The sequence below is a fragment of the Rutilus rutilus genome (genome assembly GCF_951802725.1).
Source record: "Rutilus rutilus genome assembly, chromosome: 23".
In the NCBI taxonomy this organism is placed as follows: domain Eukaryota; kingdom Metazoa; phylum Chordata; class Actinopteri; order Cypriniformes; family Leuciscidae; genus Rutilus; species Rutilus rutilus.
In genome coordinates, this window is record NC_140233.1 from 13,404,647 (window position 1) to 13,430,214 (window position 25,568).

Below are 25,568 nucleotides of genomic sequence, written 5' to 3' on the forward strand. Positions count from 1 at the left end.
TGTGTGTGCGATCGCGAGTGATCAAGAGAGAGTGTGTGTGTGTGTGTGTGTGTGTGTGTGTGTGTGTGTGTGTGTGTGCGCGCGCGCACGCGACCGTGAATGGGCAAGAGAGAGTGTCTGTGTGTGCGATCGCGAGTGATCAAGAGAGTGTGTGTGTGTGTGTGTGTGCGCGCGCGCACGCGATCGTGAATGGGCAAGAGAGAGTGTTTGTGTGTGCGATCGCGAGTGATCAAGAGAGTGTGTGTATGTTCGCGCACGCGATCGTGAATGGGCAAGAGAGAGTGTCTGTGTGTGCGATCGCGAGTGATCAAGAGAGAGAGTGTGTGTGTGTGTGTGTGTGTGTGTGTGTGTGTGTGTGTGTGTGTGTGTGCACGCGCGCCACGAAGCTCGCAAGTTGTGCAACTACAAATTGTCATTTTTTTTGCTAAAATTCTTATACAGTTTCATCGAAGTTAAGTCCCAATGTCCACATATGTGGACATCAAGTTTAGCAGCCTAGTAAATCTTTCCTGTTACAAAAGTTTGTCAAATGTGCATGCCATTTTAATCATACAACACTATTATGCATAACTTAACAAGAATCAACGATGAAATGTTATTACATTTTTTACCTTGTGGGCGTTTTGGTCTGATGTGGCTGCGTGACATTTCGCCTCTGTTCTCCGCCATCTTGAAATTATTTATGTTACATTTTTTTTTCTCCTGACACCACCAGATGGCAGTATAAGTGTCCATGTTTGTGAAAAACCAGTTCCAGTTACACAGAATTAAGTATTAAGCTGCACACAGCCAAAAATGTGGTGTCCACGTATGTGGACACGGGGACTGAGGAGGTTAAATATATAATATATACTTTTTTAAAATTATTTTATCTCCAGGTTGTTGGTTAAAATTGACGTACAATTTTATCTTGGTTAACGGATCAGGTGTAATTTTATCACCACTTATGAAATAAAAGTAGTATGACTGAATTGAAGGATTTGATTTTTAAAGTATTTAAATTTACATTTCCTTATATTGTTTTATCTGCTGAACAAAATGGTTCAGTAAAACTGATTTAGACCAAACCATGACCAAACACTGTTACTTAGCATATTATGATCACATTTTTCTTGATGTAAATATTTTAATGATACTGTTGGCACATATTCATTTTTATTATACCAAATGATGGCAGAGGATTTGGATGTGTAGGATTTACATTTAGTAGGATGTGGGCTATGAACAAAAATGTAGAAAATGCTAAACAAAATTCTAATCAGTGAAAATTGTTCATAAAACCATTATTATGGAAATTGCCACATTGAATCGATCAAGGCAATATATGTAACAATGGCTTTAGGAACAATTTACACTGAACAATTTGCATGTGTTTCATGAAAGAGGTCCAAAGGTTCTGAATAAATCTCATTTTCACATCCAGTTTTCTGTTACAGCCTGTTTGTACCCACTCTGATATGACTAAACAGCATGAAAGTACAAAATATTCATAAAGTTTTGCAACAAAACTATTTGCACAGTTTTCTCTGAGAATGCCATTCTCTGTTTGGCATTCAAACAAATAGAAAATCAATCTATCCTCAAAAAAAACTATTACTGCAAGGAAATTCATAGACATGCAGTTTAATTTAAAATCTAGTCGTGCAGGTATTTTCATGCTGAGAATTCAGATTTGGTGTGAATAGGCCTTCTGCATAATGTTGTTTTTGATCATTGTTTGTATAGAGCGTTGTAACTTGTGACCCTCATTGCTCTTTTGACCCCCCAATACGAGTGAACTCAAACAATTGCTTGCTTAACAAATCACGTTAAGTCAGTGTAACTGTTCAAATGTAGATGGAGACCAACAGTATGTGGATGGAAATGCTGTTCTTCCTGTGCGGTGTGAGTTCCCTGTGGGTGTGAGGCCAGGAATATTAGCAGAAGTGCCTGTCTACTGCAATTACTGTTCTAGGCACAGCTGTCAACTCGCATACCTGTTAATTATTCTCAGTGAAACATGTCGAAAAAAAAACCCTCTTAAAGGGCTTAGATAGCGTCCAAAATGTATCTTATGGATGTCAGCTTATTCCTGCTCGAAATTCATGCTGCGTTCCATCAGTCCATGGATGCATCTGGAAGGTTCTCTGGGGTTAAATGTGGTTTTTATAGAGTGGATAGTACAGCTTTTAGCTTGCCTGAGGCTATTTTCCAATTCCAAATTCACACCTGTCTTCACAACTTTTGAGATGGTCTTTTAAAGTACCATTATTTCCGACAATGACATTTTAAGTTTTAGATCAATGGGTTCTGGAAACTACAATCAGCTTTAATAATCAAGTGTGAAATCACCTTTCAGTTGCAGTGGCATTAAAAGGGCTTCATTAAACATTGTATTCTACGATTTCGGAGCTCCAAGAGACAAAATTAGATAGATCCATCAAAAACCTACTGCCCTTGAACTTAAAGCATGTTCTATTTCTATTGATCTAAGGGCTGAACCAATCCTTCACAGAATCAAAGAGGACAGAACCCGGGTCATCTCGCCATCATTCGACAACATCAAATACGACACGTTTGAGATCGAAGAATATCCCCTCTCGGCTCAAGGATTCGACTGGGAGCTTTGGTGTCGCTATCTAAACCCTCCCAAATCGTGGTGGATACAGAAGAATCAAACTGCACCAATCAGGTATTCAAGCGAGATACAATCAGTGTCAGCTCAATGGTTCTACAAAGACAGGTTCTGATCTATCTATAACTAGTATTTGTTTTAAGACAGGCCTTTAAACTAAAAAATCATTTAGGACCTTTTTTGACAAATTACAGAATTACTGTTTAGGTTACCATACAGTGAACCTCATATGCTAATCAATAACCAGTACATTTTGTAAAATATAATCTGAATGCTTTTTAAGGTTACTAGATTATCAGATTTGAATATATATCTTTAATGTTGGAATATTATAACAACCAGCCAGTAAATAGACTTATGCAAGTCCTAAACTAAAATATAACGTTAAATTTCAGAGTAATGGTTCCTGGTTCATTTCCATTAAGACATAACCACAAACTGGCTCATAGTTCAGTGAAGGAGTCACTCAGTAATGGCTCTGATTCACTTGCTGAGTCAATTTGATTCAAACTCATAAGTAAGTTTAACATGGATTCATGAACACTTTAGTTTTGACTGAATTCTTAAGAATCATTTGACAGCGAATCGGACATTCCGACTAAAGTATCCACACACAGACATTTATACAATATATAAATTTAATATGTATACACATACATAATGTAAACAAACTTTTATGTTAGATGCGATTAATCACGATTAATCGATTTGACAGCACTCATTTTTTTTAAAACCTGTTTCCTGTGTTAAATGGTGACTTTTAATGGCCAGTTCCAAATGACTATATACCCTTAATGTAGTAAAATATGTTTTCATAACTCATTTGAGTTCATTGTTGCCGTGTGCATCTCCTCTCTCTGCAGGAGTCCCGCTCTGATCGGTTGCTTTGTAGTCGATAGGGAGTATTTTGAGGAGATTGGTCTGCTGGATGAAGGGATGGAAGTTTATGGAGGGGAAAACGTGGAGCTGGGGATCAGGGTAAGAGCTATTCAGACTGCCGGGATGTCTGGAGTTTGAGTAGACAAGTAGACGCATGCCAATGAATAATGCTGTTTCATTTGATGAAAAGATACTTTATACGGGTTGTTCTGTGAGGGCAGATGAATATGTGGGGGTTTGCAGCCTCTGGTGTGTGTCTGTGTGTGCATGTGTGTGAGAAATGTTTTTTTCCGACATTGTGCAGCCCTAGTGTGTATCATCACACACAATTAAAGTGGAGCTCTCTGCAGCTTGCTAATGATAACCTGCCATACAGACGTTTTGCTCCAAACTGGCGGGGTCCTAACCTCTCAGTATTACACATGTACAGAGTCCCATTGAGACCTCTGCCGACTCCCATCAAACCCAGCGGCACTGTAATTTGCCTCCGCAGCCAGAATCCAAGCCCAGGCTGTGAATTGAGCTCGCCAGCTCACACACAGCCACTTGCTCTTTCTGTGATTTGGCCTAGCGAAGTTGCAATCACGCCACGCGGGGTGCACCTTCACAATACAGAGCGGATCAAACCACCCCATTACACGCACAGACATCTATTATGAATTTTTTTTGTTTTTTTTTTCCTGGTTTCATCACTAAGGGCCTCAATGAGCAGAGAGGAAATGGAAATATCTCAGGAAGACGCAGGCACCATGTGTGCGGCGGGATTCGGATAATGGCTCTCAACATCTGTTCATACAGCTGTGTCTCTACAACCTAATTCCTCACTCTCATCTTTTAAGCTCCTTTGTGCCTCCGAATCTCCAAATGCAACATTGCACAAATGTTGCAATCCTGCAGACTTTCCCAAAAGGAATGATATTGAGATGAATTTGCATTGTCATTCAGTTGCGTTTTTATTCTATTTAGATCAACAAATGCTATATGGACTGCAAAAAATGTATTTATGTTTACATGTTTTATAGCGAAAATACCTAAAAACTGAATGTATTAGTATTGTAATATTATATTTTTAGTGTTAAAGTCCTCAAGAAATCAAAATGTACTCTATTTACTTTGTTAGCTCACATTACTAGTGTCGTAGTGAACAATTCATCCATGCAAGTCAATCCACAAAAAAAAATTTCCCTGGTAAATCTGGTAATCTTTCATTAAAATCTGAAAATATATTATTTAGAAAATTATTTAGTTTAAATTCTTAAAATGATAAATAAAAATTTTCCAAGTAAATCTTATTTCTTAGATGTTTAGATATTTTGCAACAAATAAAAAAGCAAAACAAAATTTGTTTTTTTAATGTGGGACTTGCATTTTTATCTATTTAGATCAACAGATGCTTTATACACTGCAAATAAATTCATTTCTTATCTGTATTTTTAGCTTGTTTTACAGTGAAAATACCTAAAAACACGATCAAATTAATTGAGAAGCCTCTTCCCTAAATACATAAAATACAAGATAAAATTAATTGAGAAGCATCTTGCATTTGATTTTTAAAACTTTAAATATATTTACATTTATTAATTTAGAAAATGCTTTTATCCAAAGCGACTTACAAATTAGGAAATGTATGGTTAACTTGAGTTATGTATATTATGCGCCAGAGAAACGAGGGCGCCGCCATCTTTAGAATATTGTCTTTGAACTTCCGGTGTTGCGGTCGCTCGCTCTGTATATCTCTATGGCATTGCTGTCCAGGAGTAATTCGCTTTTGAAGTGGATTTACTTTATGTAAAGTTAACGAAAGTTATCACGAGGATTGTATTGTTAAAAGCAGATGTCTTAACAAATGTCAGTCGACCGGGAAGATTTTAAAACGAGCCGTTCATTCATAAATACGCAAGATCGCTGTGAAAATACAGACCGGAAGACAAAAGACAACGAGCGCCGCGCTGAAAAGGGGCGGAGCTACATAAGGTCTATAACATTGGTACATTTTTTTGTTTTAAGAATAAAACTCTAAAGTTTTTATTTTATGCTTGAATGAAGAAGAAATAATCTTATTATTAATAACACAATGAATCTGAAGATGAAGATGTTACTTTTTTTTTCACCGTGTCAGTCAAACTCACGCTGGAGGCGCTGTCTGAAGCAAAAGAAAATGTCCCGTTTTGCTGGCCCTCATTGACATTGAGTTATTTTGCACTTCTGAAAGGGTGCACACTCAATAAAAGGTCAACTCATCTGTGCTCTTCTATTCTTAGCCCTCGCTAAAGGGCTCTGTTTATCAGGGATGGAGAATGAATACTGTCTTTAATCATGTTAGACGTCAGCATAGTTTTATTTGCAATCTGTTGCCATAGCATGTCAGTTTTGTTCCAGGTAAAGAGTAATGTCCCTTGGGCGACATGTTTATTGGTGGTTAATTCAGTCAAGATAGAGGAGCGTTGAACACATACAAGGTAATTTCATTATTCATGCATCATGAAAATATGCAACAAAAAAATATTTTCTTAATAATTTTTTTTTTTTTTTTTTTTACAAAATATCTAAATGTCCTTAAAATATATATATATATAAATGATGATGATGATTATTATTATTATTATTATTATTATTATTATTATTATTATTATATTAATAATTTAATATTTTCTATATCATGACATTTTTTCACCCAGTGATGATGATTATTATTATTACTATTATTTAAACATTATTATTATTATTATTATTATATTTCTTTTTAAGAAAATATATGATGAAATAAGCTATTTAACCCAGTGTTGATTTTCCTATTTTTGATTATTATTATTATTATTATTATTATTATTTTACATTTTTTTCAGTTATATACAGTTTTTCACCCAGTGTTGATTTTTGTCAGTGTTGTTGTTATTATTTAAACATTATCATCATTTTTGTATTAATAATATAATATATTTTCAGAGAATTTATCATGAAATACATTTTTCACCCAGTGTTGTTGTTGATGATGATGATTATGATGATGATGATTTAAACAACAATATTATTATTATTAAAACAATTCCTGGAAAATATATAATGAAATAAGTATTTTAACCCAGTGTTGATTTTATTATTATCTTTTTATTATTATTATTATTATTATTATTATTATATTAATACATTAATTTTTTTCATAGAATAGGTTATATCATGAAATAAAACTTTTTTCACCTAGTGTTAATTTTTATTGTTATGAGTTATAAAAATGTTATCAGTTATGTGCAGTTTTTAACCCAGTGTTGATTTTGATTATTTTTGAAAATAATAATTATTATATTTTTAGTCTAAAAAAAGAATAAAACTAGAATATTTAATATACATTTTAGCTTCTTTTTTTTTTTGTTCTTCGTTTTAGATCACTCTTGGTAAAAAAAAAAATTGGGAAAGAGACCAAGTCTTAAATGTCTCCCAGACAATATAAAGCCGGTTTGATTCTCATTTCATGCTTTCAAAATTTGCCTCTGTGCGATTACGGTCTGAATATCTCTGTCTGCAGCAGGTATTGTATGCAAATGTGAGAAATTATTTTTTAATGCTTTGGGAGAACAGACGGCTCAGTCATGGATCATTGGGATTGTTGTCAATGATTATGCATATAAATCATTCTCCTGGCAAATAGGAACAACACACATCTGTCCACTTCCTGTTGAATCCCGCCCAACGAGTCTTGGCGTTAAAAGCCTGCCAAACAAGCAGATCAGACAGAGCAAATGTGATACCTCCCTTCCTTTTAAAACAAATAATCATAGGCCTATTCAAAATACGGCACCAGGGTCTCTCGATAAACCAACTTTTTGTTTGATGCAAATTAGATGCATTTAAATATACGCAACACGTGTTCAAATAGCTCGCTGCACTGAAACGACCCTGACATATGTCCCAGCCAGATGCTGCACTTCATATTTCACCAAACCGGGCCTGAATGCAAGTGTTTGGGTGTGAATGTCTGAATGAAGTGCAGCACGCTGGCATGTGGCCTATATAATCCCGAGTGAAGATTTACTAGAGAGATGTACAAAGCACAGAGAGATGCTCCCGGTTTAGAAGCTCTGCGTGAGTGCAGTGGGTGGAAAAAAAAACAGGGAATCAAACCAACGCACACAAATAAGCTGCCACTCTCCATTTTCAGCTGCATAACATGCACTCATTGAGGGTAAATCATTGAACAAATGTTTATTACTGTATATGAAAGCACTCCAGGAAAACAGGTTTGTGGTTTTTCTCCCATCTTTGACACAACAGGCGGTTACTGCACGGTTATAATGCTCAATGTCAGTAGCATGTCAGGGAAATATGTTCAATTATAACAAATTAAATGGTCTGTTTGAGCTTTCAAATGGGTTTTTCGATATTCTTCTTGTCATGCATTAGAAAGCCTCTATATTGCTTTTTAAATGAAGAGCAGTTTAGTGAGTTTAGTTTGAACAAAGAGCTCCACTGTGTGGAAATGAATAACCTTGTTTAGATGATAATTGTAGGAGATGAGCATCCTTGATTTGAAGTGTATTGTTTAGCTTATTTTTTCTACAAGCCCTAATTCTAATTAGGTACAAAAGTGCTTTTTGTTCCTTGTGGAGTTTGATTTATGTGGGGTTTTTTTCCAGTAATTTGGATTATTCTGCTAAATGGACTCACATACTCCTTAATGAATCATAAGAACTTGGCGTATTTGTTTTTGTAGTCTGCCTAATGGATGTTAAAGGGCATTTTACAGAGCAAATTGTTCTTCGTCCTTCCATTCATGTGTGTGTAATCAGGTATGGCTGTGCGGAGGAAGTGTGGAGGTCATGCCCTGTTCCAGAATAGCTCATATCGAGCGCGCCCACAAGCCCTACACGGAGGACCTGGCAACTCACGTACGCAGGAACGCTCTGAGAGTGGCCGAGGTTTGGATGGACGAGTTCAAGAGCCACGTTTACATGGCCTGGAACGTTCCACAACAGGTACTAAACCTATGAATAGTTGACTGGATGGGCCACGTTTAAAGAATTTTTTTAAATCCTGAAAATTTTCAGTCTCTGATATATATTATATATTCACAAACACTTATGTTAGATGCGATTAATCGATTTGATAGCACTAGTATTAATTTATTAAAAGTAAAAAATAGTATAGTAGTGAATACTACTTGTGAATAGTAGTATAGCAAAATGCAAGATTTCCACTTGAAGTTTCAGATTTTTTTAAACTACTGTATATTATTAATATGCTAAATTGCTTTACAACCATACATAGCATGCAGTTACATGTAATTATCCATTGCACATTGTTTTTATCATATTTCATTGTTAAAAGAAAAGGCCTCTTCCAAGAAAAGGCGATACTTAGATTTTTACTATGGTTAAAGGGGATTGTTTAGGCACTCACGTTGCTCCTAACAACACACATTAACCATGGCAGATTTTCTGAGACACACGGCCTTGAGTGGCTTACAGTTGTATATCAGCCCATGAATGTGATGAATGTTAAAGGACACATGCTGGGTTGTCATTTTGAGTTAAGATGTAATGGGTTGAGATGTAATGACCGTGAATAATTTAAGCTAGAGTAGGCGTTAAGGCCTTTTAATGAGCTCTCACTTCTGAGCTGTACATGACGCATTGAAATGCAGCTGCATATAGAATCACTTCACTTAAAGTCAGCTTAAGTGTCTGAACCTGAAGGGCTGAGATAGATGTACATGAGAGTTCATGTTCTAGCAGCCATTCGATTCTGAACTCTATGAATTAATTCTTGTATGTTTGCGATTGCATGTGTTTGTGTGTGCAGGACTCAGGGATCGATATTGGTGATATCAGAGACCGAAAATCTCTCAGAGAGAGGCTCCGCTGTAAACCCTTCAGCTGGTTCCTGAAGAATATTTATTCTGAGATGAGAACCTACACAGACACCATCGCTTTTGGTGTAGTATGTATTCACTTCTTTTCTAATAGTAGTCAACAAAACCGGTGTCATTTGTGTCCCTCGTATATACTGTACGTTTAAATATTACCCAATGAATAGATGATGCCAATTTTTACTATACAGAAATTTTTCTAAACACATCAATTGAAATACATTCTTTTTTTATTTTCATTTTATATTTATAATTTTAGAATATATTCATTTAATTGTGTTTCCTACTTAAAGGAGAAGTTCACTTTTAAAATGAAAATTCTGTCATCATATACTCACCCTCATGTTGTTTCAAAGCTGTATGAATTTCTTTCTTCTGCTGAACAGAAAAGAAGATATTTAGAAGATTATCAGTAACCAGACAGTTTTTGGGTCCCAATGACTTCCATAGTATATTTTTTTCCTACTATGGAAGTCATTGGGACCCAAAAACTGTCTGGTTACTGATAATCTTCTAAATATCTTCCTTTCTGTTCAGCAGAAGAAAGAAATTCATACAGCTTTGAAACAACATGAGGGTGAGTAAATGATGACAGAATTTTCATTTTAAAAGTGAACTTCTCCTTTAACCATGCTGTATTTGCAAAAAGTCTCACTAATATTTTATCTTTATATCTTAGGGGGGTTATACGATATCTACAAAAATATTACCATAATTTTTTATATTCAAATACATAGGGTAGATATTTGTATAAATATAAGCATTAAATAATTTTTCTAAGAGACATCTTGTCATTTCACGAGGCTTGTAATGACAAATAAAACTCGGTTACCGTTCTGACGGCATAATTATATAACAGCATAGTCAAATTTATTAATTTAGCTTGACAACACAGTGCAGTTTATTAGCACTTAGAGACATGACATCACTATATCTGATAGATGGCGTTGTTTCTCATAATATTGAGTTATAGAAATAGTTTGTACTGAGTATTATTTTTCTTTCTCATGGCCTGCTGTTTCATCATTTATCACAATGCGAGGCCAACAGAGTGGTTTTCCTAATTGGCATTCTTTTGTGGAATAGCATAATTAACAGCTCCATTGTGAAGATAAAAGAAAGCTGAGCTCCAGGCCATTTTCACACACATTGGCCATTAGCAGACAGAGGAAGAAAGATGGTTTTTGTGATCTTAATTCATCTCTTCCTCTGCGGTTTTTGCGGTCCATTTAGTTCGTCTTTGTTGTGTGTGTGTGTTCGCATGTAGCTGAGGAACAGCCTAAGGCCGGATCTGTGTGTGGATCAAGGTCCAGACTCCGACAACATCCCCATCCTATACATCTGCCACGGCCTGACGCCTCAGGTTAGTGTCCAGTCCACTGCACCTTCTGGCTTTCATACTTTTCAGCCCTCAGAGTGTGTGTAATTCATTTATAAGTGCTCATGTCTGACTCCATCAGTCTCCTGTTCTGTCATTCCGTGTTTCTCACTGTGTCAGCACAGTATGTGAAATGAAACATCTTTAAGATCTTATTTTTGGCCTAGAGATCCAGAACAGGAAATAATGTCTTAAACAGGATCACGAAATGTAACAAGTTGACCATATCGGTATCGGCCGATATATGTTCATATTTAATGTTATCGTTATCGGCCCGATAAGAAAAGTTGGTCGATATATTAAAGCCGATAAATAATGTATTATTACTTCGAGCTTAGACACTTCAGATGCGCGCTGTTCTACATGATGGTTTTGAATTGCTTGAAATATGATTGGAATCACTTCAAAAAGGAAAATACAGTTAAAGGAGAACTCCGGTCAATTTTAACATTGAGCTCATTTTTTTGTAAATTTGGAGTGCTGTCAGTACAGAGAACAACATCAAAAATCGGTGTTGCCTACACCGTGTTATCCTCTTTTTAAAATGTGCACCCTGTTGACTTAAATGGGGCAAGTTTTAAACCTGCTTTTAGCCTCTTAACATCCTTGATGTGTCATTACAAGTGCCAAGCCATGTGAGTGATTCCTTCAGAGTGAACACGGGTGAATCTGACTGCAGTAGATGTGAAAGATATGAATAAAAGTGATGTTAATTCAGCCAGCGCACATACCTGTATTTACTTCCTCTTTTCGGTCGAGGTCCACAGTCGATTGTCGAGTTCAGGCGCATAGGTTTAGTTACCTATGATCACGCGTGTGAACTCGTGAAAAAAATTAGCTCAATGTTCAAATTGACCGGAGTTCTCCTTTAAGTGCAACATCTAGTTGTCTAGTCATATAGTTTACATAAAATTACAATGAGAACATTATAAATGTGTGCTTGGGACATGGCTTTTAATGGTGAGACTTTTGTTTTTGTAATCAGGCTCTCAAAAATGATATAAAAATTTGGATTTAGATTTATCGGCCAATATATCGGTTATCGGATTTCAAATATAAAGAATTAATTTATGTGAGTCAGTTAAAACTGTCCATTCCAATGAGTCGAATGAAACTTTGAATCAAAAAGTGTTATTAAAATGTTCAGTAACACTTTACAATAAGGTTCCCTTTGTATTAGTTCACATGAATTAACAATGAAAAATACTTTATATCTGTTAATATTATGTAATGGACCTGAGCTAACATGAACTAATATTTGTATTAACTAATGTTAACATAATAAATACTGCAACAAATGTATTACTTAAAAGTGTTCCCAAATTTACATGTAAATATTTAAAAAGATTCTTCCTTCAGTTCATTTTGTGAAAGCGAATTTTTTTCACCGTATTTTAGCTCTTGGGTTAAAAACTTTGAATCTATTTGACAACAACGGCTGTTGAAAAATAATAATATCTTAAACCATTTCAGAGCGAATACATAAATATTGAGATATCAAAAGCCTGAAAATATAAAGATTGAATTTTTTATAGCTATATCATTCATCCTTATTCCCATCTACTGTACAAAGGCTCTGCACACTTCAGTTGTTTAATTCATGGTGAAAATGTGAGTCATTTCCTCTATGAAGATTTCTCTTTTATGAAGATTTGGCTTCGGCATCTTGGCTTGTGCTTTCCCATCTTCTCGTTACAACTGAGCTCAGTGTTTCACAGTGATAGACTGTCAATTTTTTTTGCAACACATAAAACAGTCATTATATTGCATAAAACCTCTTCATTATTTTGCGCTGATGCCCGCAATATGAATTTGTGAGCAGTTGGGCTGCTTGAGGCAATCCACTCTGGTTTTTTTCCCCCTTCATATTCCTAGTGTATTACACCACCAGGTTCCACAACAAATGATATCCTGCAAAAATACTGTAAAAATAGGGAGCTTTCTCCATAAAGCATCGACTCACCGGGGGATTTCAGATTTAGACAGATTCCAGGGCTATAGTCACTATAATGAATCTCAATAAAGAGCAATGACTTGGAACACAAGCAGGGAGGGTTGTTTCACCACCACAGGCATCATTTAGGTGAGGAAGAATTGTAGAATGTGAATGTGTGTCAGAGATATATAAATGAGAGAGAGTGAGTGAGAGAGAGGGAGGGAGGGAAGGAAAGAGAGAGAGAACAGCACTGTCAGCATGATTTTAACTACTTAGTTAGGTCTCTTACACCTGCTGAAATCATATCAGTGTGTGCTTCCGCCTTATTTATTGGAAACGACACAATGGTGCCAAGCAATGCAGTAATGTTTCTGTTTTTGCTGATTCAAAACTTTCTAGAATCTGTTGAGGAAATCAGAATTACACTATTGCTAATTATAGGACATTTTAGTGGCTCCACGGCTATTATTGTACAATGTTATAATATAATATACTGTTCCTGTTTTCCTTAGTTCCTTGCTAATCTCCTTGGTTCTTAATTAGATAACTCATGTTTTGTTTCAGTCAATCATCCTCTGTGTACTTGAGCCCTCAGTTTCCTGTGTTTCATCGTCTGGTATTGTCTATGATAGTGGTTGTGGTTACTGTTTCTCGACCTATCTCCTGAGTTTTCCAATAAGGATTTATTGATTTGAAGTTTTTTGTTTCTCTACTCCTTCGTCATGCGCATCATTACAGCCACTGTGACAATAATGCATATATATAACGTGTATATATATATAAAATATTTTAAATAATAACATTATTACATTTACATTTACATTTATTCATTTAGCTGACGCTTTTATCCAAAGCGACTTACAATTGCTATAGATATGTCAGAGGTCGCACGCCTCTGGAGCAACTAGGGGTTAAGTGTCTTGCTCAGGGACACATTGGTGTCTCACAGTGGATTCGAACCCGGGTCTCTCACACCAAAGGCATGTGTCTTATCCATTGTGCCACTCCACCCCCACCCCCACCCCCACCCCCAAATTATTATTATTATTATTATTATTATTATTATTATTATTATTATTATTATTATTAATATAAAATATTTTATATAATTCCCACGACCCTACAGAGTATAAGCGGTTAAGTGAATGGATGGATATTATGTAATTTTTCTATAAAATATTTATTTTTAAATTTATATATTATTAGAGTTATAAGAAAACATATCATTTTTATATAATTTTATATATGAGTTAATATTAACTCTATTATATATATAAAATTATGTATTTTCTTAGTGTTATTGTTATCATAATTATATAAAATATTTTATATAATTCCCACGACCCTACAGAGGATAAGCAATTTGGAGAATGGATGTTTTTTTATATAATTGTTCTAAAAAAATTATTTTTATATGTACTGTACCAGTCAAAAGTTTGGAAACATTACTATTTTTAATGTTTTTGAAAGAAGTCTCTTATGCTCATCAAGCCTGCAGTTAAAAACAAAAAAAAACAGTAATATTATGAAATATTATTACAATTTAAAATAATGGTTCTCTTTTTTAATATACTTTAAAATGTAATTTATTTTTGTGATGCAAAGCTGAATTTTCATCAGCAAGTACTCCAGTCTTTGGTGTCTTATGATCCTTCAGAAATCATTCTAATATGCTGATTTATGATCAATGTCGGAAACAGTTGTGCTGCTTAATATTTTTTTTATAACCTGAGATACTTTTTTCAGGATTATTTGATGAATAAAAAGTTAAAAAGAACTGTATTTATTTAGAATAGAAATCTTTTGTAACAATATACACTACCGTTCAAAAGTTTGGGAACAATAACTATTTTTTTTTTAAGAAATTAGTACTTTAATTCAACAAGAATGCGTTAAATTGATAAAAGGTGATGGTAACGATTTATATTGTTAGAAATGTTTTTATTTTGAATAAATGCTGTTTTTATGAATAAATGCTGTTAACGTTTTACTCATCAATGAATCCTGAAAAAAGTATTCCAAAAAAATATATTAAACAGCACAAATGTTTCCATCATTGATAATAACTGAGTATCAAATTATCATATTAGAATGATTTCTGAAGGCACCAAAGACTGGAGTACTTGCTGATGAAAATTCAGCTTTGCATCACAAAAATAAATTACATTTTAAAGTATATTAAAAAAGAGAACCATTATTTTAAATTGTAATAATATTTCATAATATTACTGTTTTTTTTGTTGTTGTTTTTTTTTAACTGCAGGCTTGATGAGCATAAGAGACTTCTTGCAAAAGCATTAAAAATAGTAGTGTTTCCAAACTTTTGACTGGTACTGTATATATTGTTAAAATTACAATAAAATAAATTATATATGTGCATATGTACTGGTCACATGCTATCAGAATGCTTGAAGTCAGTTTAATTAAAAAAAAAAGTTGCTGGCTTAAATTTTTAAGTGCAATGAACTTGGATGCTAAAGTCATTTGAACTTAAATTACATTAAACTGATTTAAACAAAAAATGAGTTGAACTGTGTATAACTTTGTATATTTGTCATAACTTATTTTAAATAAATTAAATGTTTGACAGTGTATATACAGTACACATGTATACATACAGTATACACATTTCTCTTCTCCACCAGCCTGAATATTTCTGCTTGAGTTACAGTGCATCTCATGTCTATTTGCACACTAAAACTAATTTCAAGCATTCTGATAGGATATCACCGTCTCTGTACTTGTGGTGCTGGATTTGTTTTATCTTTAATGGGCTGGTAGACAATACCTCAGCTAAGCGTATTAACACCGTGGCAGTTGCTCGGGGATTTGAGCGTGTTGGAAATGGAGCATAGACATGCTTACTCTTTCTTTCAGTGCGTTATCTCCCATTCATTCAGCAAAAGGAACATTGTTCCCATACAACAGCCATAAATCTTCCAAGCAGTAAAAAGCAAGGGTTTTTCAAGCAGAAACAGTGGCAAATGGGTCCCTTGCAAGTTGAGTCCTTATTTTTCTTCTCTCTTACATTATTCCCCGTCCCATTTTAGCCCTCCATTCCGTCCCGTCACAGTTCCAGTGCTCATCAAAGGATCCCGAAGGATATGCATTGTTTCCATTGTGAATGAATGATTAGTTGTTTTACGTGTCCGTGGAGATACACTCGCTGCCTGTTCAGCCTTTGTGTTCACAGAGATTTTCATTTCAAGGTGCCTCACAAAAGTTTTGATCCGTTTTGCATTGGTGCCGTTCCAAAGTCAAACAACTTGATTTCATTTTACTGTAGGCTCAGGTATACTACAGAAGAAAAAATCTTGACACACACACAAAGCAATGGTAGCTCTCAACAAAAAAATACCAAGAGATCAGAACTGATTTGGCGTTGAAGAGAAGAGGAGAATGCCTAGTTCTGCATTTGATATTCTAGACCTGACAAGTTTGGATTGCCAAAATCGCTCTAGATGGTAAACAACCAATTGAATCTATGTTTTTGAGAAAAGTATGCATATCTTTGATGCACTGCATGAGATATCTAATCAATAATATTGTTAGCACTTCTCCAAGCTCTGGCTTTTAAAGTGAAATATCAATCGATCCAAACCCTGAAGAAAAATTGTGGGCATGTTGCATGAAATGAATTCTTTCTGAAAATGCTTGTTTGTTCAGTATGGCAAGGGATTCAAGTATCAGGGCTATTGATTTAAGACTTTCTCCAACAAAATGTGCGTTAGTTATTCAAATCAGGGAGTTCTTTCCATTTGCCCCACATGCCATCAAACAGTGATGTAAACGTGAATAAATGAATTAAAAACATTTTTGAATGTAATGTTTCTGTAAGTAGAACATTTATTTTCACAATATGTCAGAACGTCAGTTACCTGCTGTAGGTAAAAATAAATGAAAATAAGCTAGAGTGATAAACGAAAATCAGGGCTGAATAATTTCCATATTTTATAGTATTATTGAGATTAATGGATGCCAAATCATCTTATGATGAAAATAGCTTGCTAAAGGTGGTGTATTATTTCCAGTGCATGCTTTTTGCTATTGTTGCTAATGTTTTCTAATATTACCCATAAACCCTTGCACTACCGAAGAGGAGTTTTAAATGTATAAACCCAAAAGTAACAGTTAATTTTAGTTCAGAAATGTATTTATCTAATGTTAATACTTACATAGAAATGCAAACAGAACATGCCAAAGAGGTTTGTGCTATCAAGGCGCAATAGTAAAATGTCACATTACTTGCAGATTTTCTTTCTACATGCCAGTGATGTACACACACTTTAAATGCTTTGTAGAAGTGGCCATTTGGCATTCAGCCCATGTTTGAACGGTGTATGAAATTAACAAATGAGAGTCTTTTGATTTAAAAAAAAAGTTATTCTTCCCTATTGAGCCCATTAAGATGCTAGGTATCGACACTGGGATTTGGAACTGAGCCACATCGTCTTAGAGATTTCACAGGAAAGACACCATTAACAAACATGAATAATTGATTCTATTGCCTATGTAATACAGAGCTGAATAACGCATGATTTACAAACAGACATTCAGACGGCCCGAATGAATTAATCAGAATGATGAAACATGTCATGGCATTACAACTTTCTGATGCAATTCAGGCCTATGCTTTTAATAAAATAACATTTTAAAATTGTGTTGACAAAAGTGTTCATGTACAAATTTCTTTACAAAACTTTCTTTTATAAAACGTTAATTGTACAAACAATTAAAAGTGAACGTCATACGCTACCTTTTAAAAGTTTAGGATTGGTATGATTTTATAATGTTGTTGAAATAAGTCCTATATGTCCACCAGGACTGCATTTATTTGATCAAAAATATAGTAAAAACAGAAATTTTGTGAAATATTACTACCATTTTTTTTCAGTTGCCATTACTCCAGTCTTCAATAGCTATGTTTCCATCCAAAGTTGTGAATTTAAAGGGATAGTTCACCCAAAAATGAAAATTCTATCATCATTTACTCACCCTCAAGTTGTTCCAAACCTGTATGAGTTTCTTTGTTCTGCTGAACACAAAGGAAGATATTTGGAAGAATGTTTGTAACCAAACAGATCTCGGTCCCCATTGACTACCATAGTATTTTTTTTTCCTACTATGGAAGTCAATGGGGACCGAGATCTGTTGATTACAAACATTCTTCCAAATATCTTCCTTTGTGTTCAGCAGAACAAAGAAACTCATACAGGTTTGGAACAACTTGAGGGTGAGTAAACAATGATAGAATTTTCATTTTTGGGTGAACTATCCCTTTAACTTGTGTGCAAAATTGGAATATCACGTAAAACATTTGCAAATAAAGCACCATTTCTATCCAATGTGAACAATATCATCACTTCCTAGGAAATTGGTGCAAATTTCCTGTAATAAAAATGTCATGAGTTTGTTTTGTTGTGCATCGAGGGATTTATTTGGTAAATGTGTCTCTATCGTAGTTTATGCGCATGTATTCTCATCTGGATGAATTTGGCATTTCCATCCAGCTTTTTTATGTGATATCCCAAAATGCACATAAAAATAGGTGGATGAAAACATTGCTAATATTAGAATGATTTCTGAAGGATCATGGAACGCTATCATGTTGAAAACAGTTGTGCTTCTTAATATTTTTGTAGAAGCCGTGTTTTTTTCCCCCCAGTGTTCTTTGATGAATGGAAAGCTCAAAAGAACAGAATTTATTTGAAATAGAAATCTTTGTATACAAAGAAATATATACATTACTTTCAAATATATTTTTGACCCCAAACTTTTGAAGTTGTATAATTCCCATACTTTCCATTTGTGAAATATATTTTCTGTTATTCTAAAGCATTGTATTTTACTTTTCTATTAAATTTTACATGGAAACTTTTGGCTATGTATATATATATATATATATATATATATATATATATATATATATAATCACACCTGCTCTTGCTTAATTATTACACTTTTTATTATGTTAACATTAGCCTAGCATATTTCTAATACATATTTCTATACACTGTTATACATTACATGTATAATTTAAAAGTTGTTTTTCTCTTCTGTTGTTTCAGAATGTGTACTACTCAAGCTCTCAGCAGTTGCATGTCGGAGGCTTGAGTCCGACCATCGACGACGATGACAACAAGTGCCTGGTGGACGTGAACGGCCGGCCGCGACTGCTGGAATGCAGCTACGCCAACAACAAGCACATGAAGCTCTCCTGGCTCTTCACTCAGGTATTACATGCAAAGGAAATCAATGAATCACATGCTCAAAAACTTTTTTATTCTCATGCTCTGTAAAGTAATAATATAACTTATAATAAGCTAACTATTGGTTGGTGCCTTGATGAGTCTAAATGAGTATGGTCAGTTTGCGTTGTCTGGTTTGATTTTGAATGAAGTTTCGTTAAGAGCTTCCCTTTTTTATAGTGTGACATTACATTCTACACAAAGCTTATTGCACATAGACCTTACTGCACAGCTCAATTAAAGAGGACCTATTATGCCTCTTTTCTAAGTCTTGATTTTGTTTTGGAGTCGACTTTCATGCTTGAAAACATTATTTTTCACGTAGTTGACATCGTTGCAGCACCTCTCTTCCAGTCTGTCAGTAACGTTCTGTTTAGTTCCTGTCTCTATGAAGCCTCTCCTTCTGAAAAACGCAATGTGCTCTGATTGGTCAGCTGGACCAGTGTGTTGCGATTGGTCAACCGCTTTTAGTGTGTTTCGTAAATGTCACCGCCTTACCTTAACCATGAGTTTCAACACACTACACTACTAACCCAACTCAACCAGACCGCAGATTTTTTCATATGCCACAATTATTGAAATGAGGAATATTGATGTGTTTGTTCGTGTTTCAGGGAGTTCAGAAACAATGCTTACTGATATAGAGAATAACTCCCTTTGGAGTGGACTTTAACAGTAACATTACAGACTAAAGAAAGTTGAACATGTAAAAAAGCATAATAGGTCCTCTTTAAAGCCTATGTCAAAACTGTTTTTAGCAAGTTCTGTGAACATTTAAGTACTAGTTCAAAACTTTCCCTTAAAATTCGCTGTCAATTTGCAGCATCTGTTAGCCCTCCGGCTGTGTGACTGCAATGGACACTTTCTGGATATTGAGCATTAATAATTCAGAGGTGTGAGTTGTGTGTGTGTGTGTGTGCTGTAAAGCTCTCCTAATTCAGTTCAAGCGTCGTTCTGGATTGTAGTAGACATCCTGATTTCATCTGCACACGGTCCGCGTAATGAATGCGTCTCTATTAAAAAGTGGATGAATTAATATATGTCACAGCAGGCAGTGTCATCTAAAAGGTTTAGCTGAAGTGTGATGGAAATGTCAGAACAGGTTATTAGGAAAGGGTAATTCTAACCCCTTGGGAGAGATGTCGAAGTAGATGAACAAACGCGCTATCGAGAAAAGTGTAAGAGTATGAACGATATCAATTCTCACACAAACCCTCGGGACGTGGTTTTATGTCTCGGGTGAGCTCGGTGGGATAAAGGCTTTATGGCGGCCACCTTTTTTTCCCCAGGAGTTTCTTAAAATGGAATCAGGTGCACCAAATCCATTGTGGCCTTTTAGATGTGATGAATAATTGATGACAAAGCCAGTGAAAGAGTGAACTGGCTTTTGGCTCATTGGAGAGCATCAGAAACGGCTTTAATTAAGTCTTTATCGACTCACATTGTCTGTTGACAATCTGTCTGTATCCAGGATACCGCTTGGCAGGTCGTGAATTAATGCGCCGTTAAGCTTACCTGACACATGTACCCAGCTGAAATATATAATTGAGCTCTTTAGGGCATTTGGCACCACCAGCAGTCAGGGTAAAAACAGTGATATTATTATTTCAGGGACATAATTGAAGCAGATGTCGTGGTCCCTATCGGTGACACACACCTGTTAAATGATGCATGCCAGATTCTTTTATAATTACAGCGGTCTTAATAATGCCTGGTTTATAATCTACATGACCAAGAAAAATTTGTTATACTACTTGAATTAAAAATTATATTTTCAGAGATTTCAATAGTGTATATAGGTTTTTTTTTGTTATAGTGTGTCTAAAGTTGGACATATTTATGCACTTTTGTTACATGTTTGCCATGGCAAATTTCCATAACTTAATAAAGCGGCACAAAAGAAACAAATATTCCAACTGTGTATTTTCAATAATATGATTTAGCCTGTGAAGCGAGACATTTGGCGTTTTATTCAACTTGTCTGAGTTGGATTTCACACGGTAGCAGATGATTGGACGTGGGCTCCTCTTTCATGTTTCAGCTGTCTCCGGAGCCTCCTTCAATACTGTAAGACTCCGAATCCTTGAGGCTCTTCTTCAGATGCAACCACTTTAGGAACATCACTTTCCTTTTGACATTGTTCTAAAAGGCTTTGGGCTTTAGTATTGCGTTTCATACTGTGTTTACTGGCTAAAAGAAGAATGTTTCTTCAGGTGTAAATGTAACTTTGATTTCTCACCTAAGAGTCACTTGGATTCTTCTGAGGGATTTATGAATCATATAACCAGTTTTTTTCTGAGAAGTATCCTACTTAATGGTCCTGAAACAACTTTGTCATTGTTCACTCATTTTGATGTGTATTGTGTCTTGCAGGGAGGCTCCATTCAGAATACGAAGTCGAATCGATGTTTGGAATTGGTGGAAAGTGTGGAAGTGGATCATGGATTTCAGCTGGCCCTTCAGAAGTGCAGCAATCAAAAATGGACAATTACCAACATATTGCCTGGGAAAGTTCTATAGGCATGGTGTCTTAAGGGACATATCACTGGATATACTGTGTCCCTTTACACACATCGCTGTGTCGTCAGCTGGAGGACAGGGTGCTGTTCTCTGTTATTTAACACTGTAAACATCTTCATGTCTTGTGCCGGACCTCAAAGACTTCATGGAACGTCTCCTGAATTTCATTTTGACCAAAAGAGATTGTTGGGTTTTGAAACAGTAAAGGGATAGTTCTCCAAAAATCATTTACTCATGTTGTTCCAAACCTGGGGCGCATTTCCCAAAAGCGTTGTTAGCCAACCATGGTCGCAAGTTCCGTTGCGATCAGCATAGTTCAGCGAGTCAGTGTTTCCTGAAACCATAGTTCCAACGAACATTCACAAACAGCATCGCAAAGTTGTGTGGTTGACCTGAGGTTAGAAGCATAGTTTCTTGTTTGCATGAGATGTGGGCTTAATAAATCCTTATATTGAGCAAAATAAACATGCTTACATTCAATACAATCTATATCTATAATTTCGAATATATGCAAATTTCATTTACGTCTTTTAGTTTGTCAAGAGATTTAAAGTGTGTTTTTTGAAGAGTGTGTCCATGCTTTATGGCAAAAACTGGCATTAATTCGATCTCAAACTGATTAATTAAAATAAGTTATTACTCCACCACCTGCGTGACATCATTAACCAACGTGGTTGAAGGACACATTTTGTGACCAGTCGTGACTGGCTAGCTCATTTCTTCAACAATGTACCGTACTATGGTAGTTAAGCAGCGAGTTACAGTGTAACATGACTTCATGATTCTGCAAACCAAAAAAAAGGAGACATTTCGAATCATGTTGGTAAACAACAGTTTTGACCATTGACTTTCATTGAATGGAGAAACAAAAATGACACTCAAAATACTGTGTTTTGCAGAAGAAATAATGGCATACAGGTTTGGATTGACATGAGGGTTTAATGATGAGTTAATAATGACAGCAATTTGTTCAAATGTTCTTCTGTATGATTGTCTTTAAGCATTTAGTCATTTTGCTACTGTGTAGCACTGTTTTTCTTTTTCTCAAGTTTGTGAATGATGGTTGTGATTATTTGATGTGGAAAAGGATATTTTATAAATGTAAATAATCTTTATAAATAATATTAAAAACTTTTAACTCTTCATGCTTGAATTTTACTTATGAAACAAACGTTTTTCCTGGTTTAGCCTCAGTGTTTTTAACCTCTAAAACACAAGTCTAACCTGCTTGGAGGCTATCTAACCACCTAAAGCTGGTTAAAACACTGTTTCATCAAAGTAACTATGGTGAAAAAATGGCGTATGCTATGGCATAAAAACTTAAATTAGGTTTAAGCAGAAATCTCTATTCATATGGTTTTCTATTCATTTAAAGAGAGTTCTGGCATTCACAGAAATTAAATTTCCACATTCACAGTTTCTGCTTTTGAGAAAAACTCGGTCTTACCGTCTACCATGGGACAAAACCCATTTAATCAAAGTCAGGAACACTTGACAAACTCACTTGAGCTCTGAGCTATCCAAATCCCTCAAATCTCTAAAGCGCAGACACACACGTTGCTATTTTTCCTAACAATCAAACACATTTATATGAAAATGTGACTATTTTACATTTTGGTGACTTGGTGGCTAATTTGCATGAATTTGTACAATCTCATTCATTCAATCTGCTTACGCCCCACTGACACTGACACAGGTTTAGTGGTTTGGAGTGGGCCATCATGCTTTTTCTAAAAATGCTCGTTCACGTGAGATCGGGTTGGAACTGAAGATCATGGCTTGCTATATTTAAGCCACAGAAGTGTCTCAACATTCTTTGACAATCTCTTGGTAAAGCAACTTGAATGAATCTCCTACATCCCCTGAGATAGGAAATCTAGTTTTAGAAGTGCATTTGTCAGGAAGTCTCAAATATACCTGCATCCTTGAAAGTCTGTATTGAATTTTTTTTTTTTTAAAGACGGGAAAAAAGACATAACACTGAGACAATCATATGAAACAGTTTCTCATCTTTTTTTTATTTCTCTCAGCACTTCCAGACCTGTCAGTTTGCCTCCTAAGATGATAAAACTCCTATTCCGACTGACCTTAGGTGGGAAAATGAACATATTTTATGTCTGGAAACACAATGGCTGTACACAAAAGTTCTTTACAAGATCTGTTTGGCCTGGAATGGAAATGGAAGACAATGATGTCAAAAATGTATATCTGAGTGAATGCAGTTTGGTAAAAGGTAGGATTTGCTATTTATGTTATTCAGCATTTTTTAGACTGTAAAACTAATGTAATAACATTGTAGTCTGTAGTGAATGGTGTAATACATCCATAAATTTGGCTTTGATGATAAACCCTCTCCTTCCCCTGCGGTATTTTACTGCTGAGTAACCAGAAGAATTAATTTAGCAGTATATATTCTGAGCATGATCATTAATCAAAGGTATTAAGGCAGAACAGTCCCCGCTTCACTGTCTCATTGATGAGAGTATTAGAAGTGTGAGAAGCCCAGAGCATTTCAAGAGCTTGTTATCAGGTCTTAAAAGTGTGGGGTTAGCACTTCTGAACTTCATAATCCCACAGGCTGAGAAGCCAAACCCTCTGAGTTTATTCAATTAGGCCTACTCTTTTCTCCCATAAGGAAACTTCCCTTATCTGCTATAGTGCTTCTACAAGTGTAATTCAAATGGGGCAAACAATAAGAAGAATACTGAACATGGAGAAATTTTGTTTATCTCAACCTTATAGTGAACAGGGAATTGTTTTTTTTTTTTTTGCCAGTTACGTTATTCACACCACATAAACAGAAGGCATGAAATGAAAGTTAGGCTACGATCGACCTTTCTTCTCTATTGTGACGTACTGTATATCCGAGGGAAATTAACGGCTTCTCAAACAAGAAAAAATCTGTGTAGAACGACAGGACAATCCAAAAACAACAGTAGCCTACACTGAAGAGATGTCAGCCTCGCCTCATTTTCGTATTCCCCCCCCTCCTTCTTACAGAGACATCTTTTATCTTCTCTGAAGATGTGTGTACTGGCGTGAGGGCAGGACGACCTGTCACTCGCATGAGATCACGGCAATAGACCTTATTCACAGCAGCGCCATCTTTGAATTTTTTTTTTCTTCTTCTTTTTTTTGTATTTTTTACGGGAATGAAAGCAAGGCTGTGAGGGATAGACATAACCTTCAATGTGTTGTACTGTTATTTAATGTGCTTTTGGATTGTTCTGCTGACGAAACACTGCGAAAATATTTTTCAGTAGTAAGAAATTTCGGTAGACAAAAATAAATAAATAAAATGAGTTGTGGAAAAGGATCAAGGAGCTTTATACTGCTTTTTACAGCGGATGCCATTGAAAACACGGTCTATCCCACACAGCCTCGCTTTCAGACCTGTCATGGCACTGCTCTGAATAAGGTCTAGCAAACCACAACCATCAAATAATTTCCCCATGGATAAAATCAAGTCCCAGCCTACGTTTTTTCTTGTTTGAGAAGCCGTTTTACTCGGATATATGCGTCAGAAAACGGTTTCGTGTAAGTGGCCCTGGTAATCGAATGTAGTGAAAATTACCTCAAAGGGCATCTCTCCTTGCCTAAAGAGCTGTTTACACCATTTTTTGGCCATGTATTTACACGACAACAGTGTTTTGGGGGCTTGAAAACCCAAACTTTTGAAACCGATACCAATATTGTCTCCATGTAAACTACAAAAATGCAAATTTGACTTTGCAATTTGAATTTTCACAGGCAAAATACAGTAATTTCAATAGGATTCTACACGATCTGGAATTTTGCATGAGGACGAAAGATTTCCCCACACAGATTTCGGAATGTGCACAAGTTATTCATGCGGATTCGCTGCATTGATCAACAGAAAGCTGCTTGGTTTGAAAGTGAATCCTGTTTGAGTTGTGATTCATACATTGCTACACTATTAACAATGGACAACTGACCTTTTTTGCCCGTGATTTTTTTTTTTTTTTTCTTAGCAGAAGCTAAGATCCAGTATTCCTCAGTCCATGGACCACTATTAAAAAATCCTATAAAAAAACAAGACTTTCTCAGTATCACTTTATAATAACTTTAATTAAGATTAAGATTAATTAAGAACATTAGCTAATATTATT

At 35.4% G+C, this 25,568-nt stretch overlaps 1 protein-coding gene across 1 annotated transcript in view; it reads left to right on the plus strand.

Annotated features, from left to right (window-relative positions):
• Positions 1 to 22,231, plus strand: part of galnt18a (UDP-N-acetyl-alpha-D-galactosamine:polypeptide N-acetylgalactosaminyltransferase 18a) — a 57,255-nt gene extending 35,024 nt beyond the window's left edge. Inside the window, exons 5-11 of the mRNA XM_084398078.1 lie at positions 2,474 to 2,671; positions 3,478 to 3,592; positions 8,278 to 8,463; positions 9,290 to 9,427; positions 10,624 to 10,719; positions 18,739 to 18,903; positions 21,292 to 22,231. Coding sequence (XP_084254204.1) covers positions 2,474 to 2,671; positions 3,478 to 3,592; positions 8,278 to 8,463; positions 9,290 to 9,427; positions 10,624 to 10,719; positions 18,739 to 18,903; positions 21,292 to 21,438 — 1,045 coding nt within the window. The 3' untranslated portion in view covers positions 21,439 to 22,231. The remainder of the gene's footprint in view (positions 1 to 2,473; positions 2,672 to 3,477; positions 3,593 to 8,277; positions 8,464 to 9,289; positions 9,428 to 10,623; positions 10,720 to 18,738; positions 18,904 to 21,291) is intronic.
• The last annotated feature ends 3,337 nt before the right edge of the window (positions 22,232 to 25,568 follow it).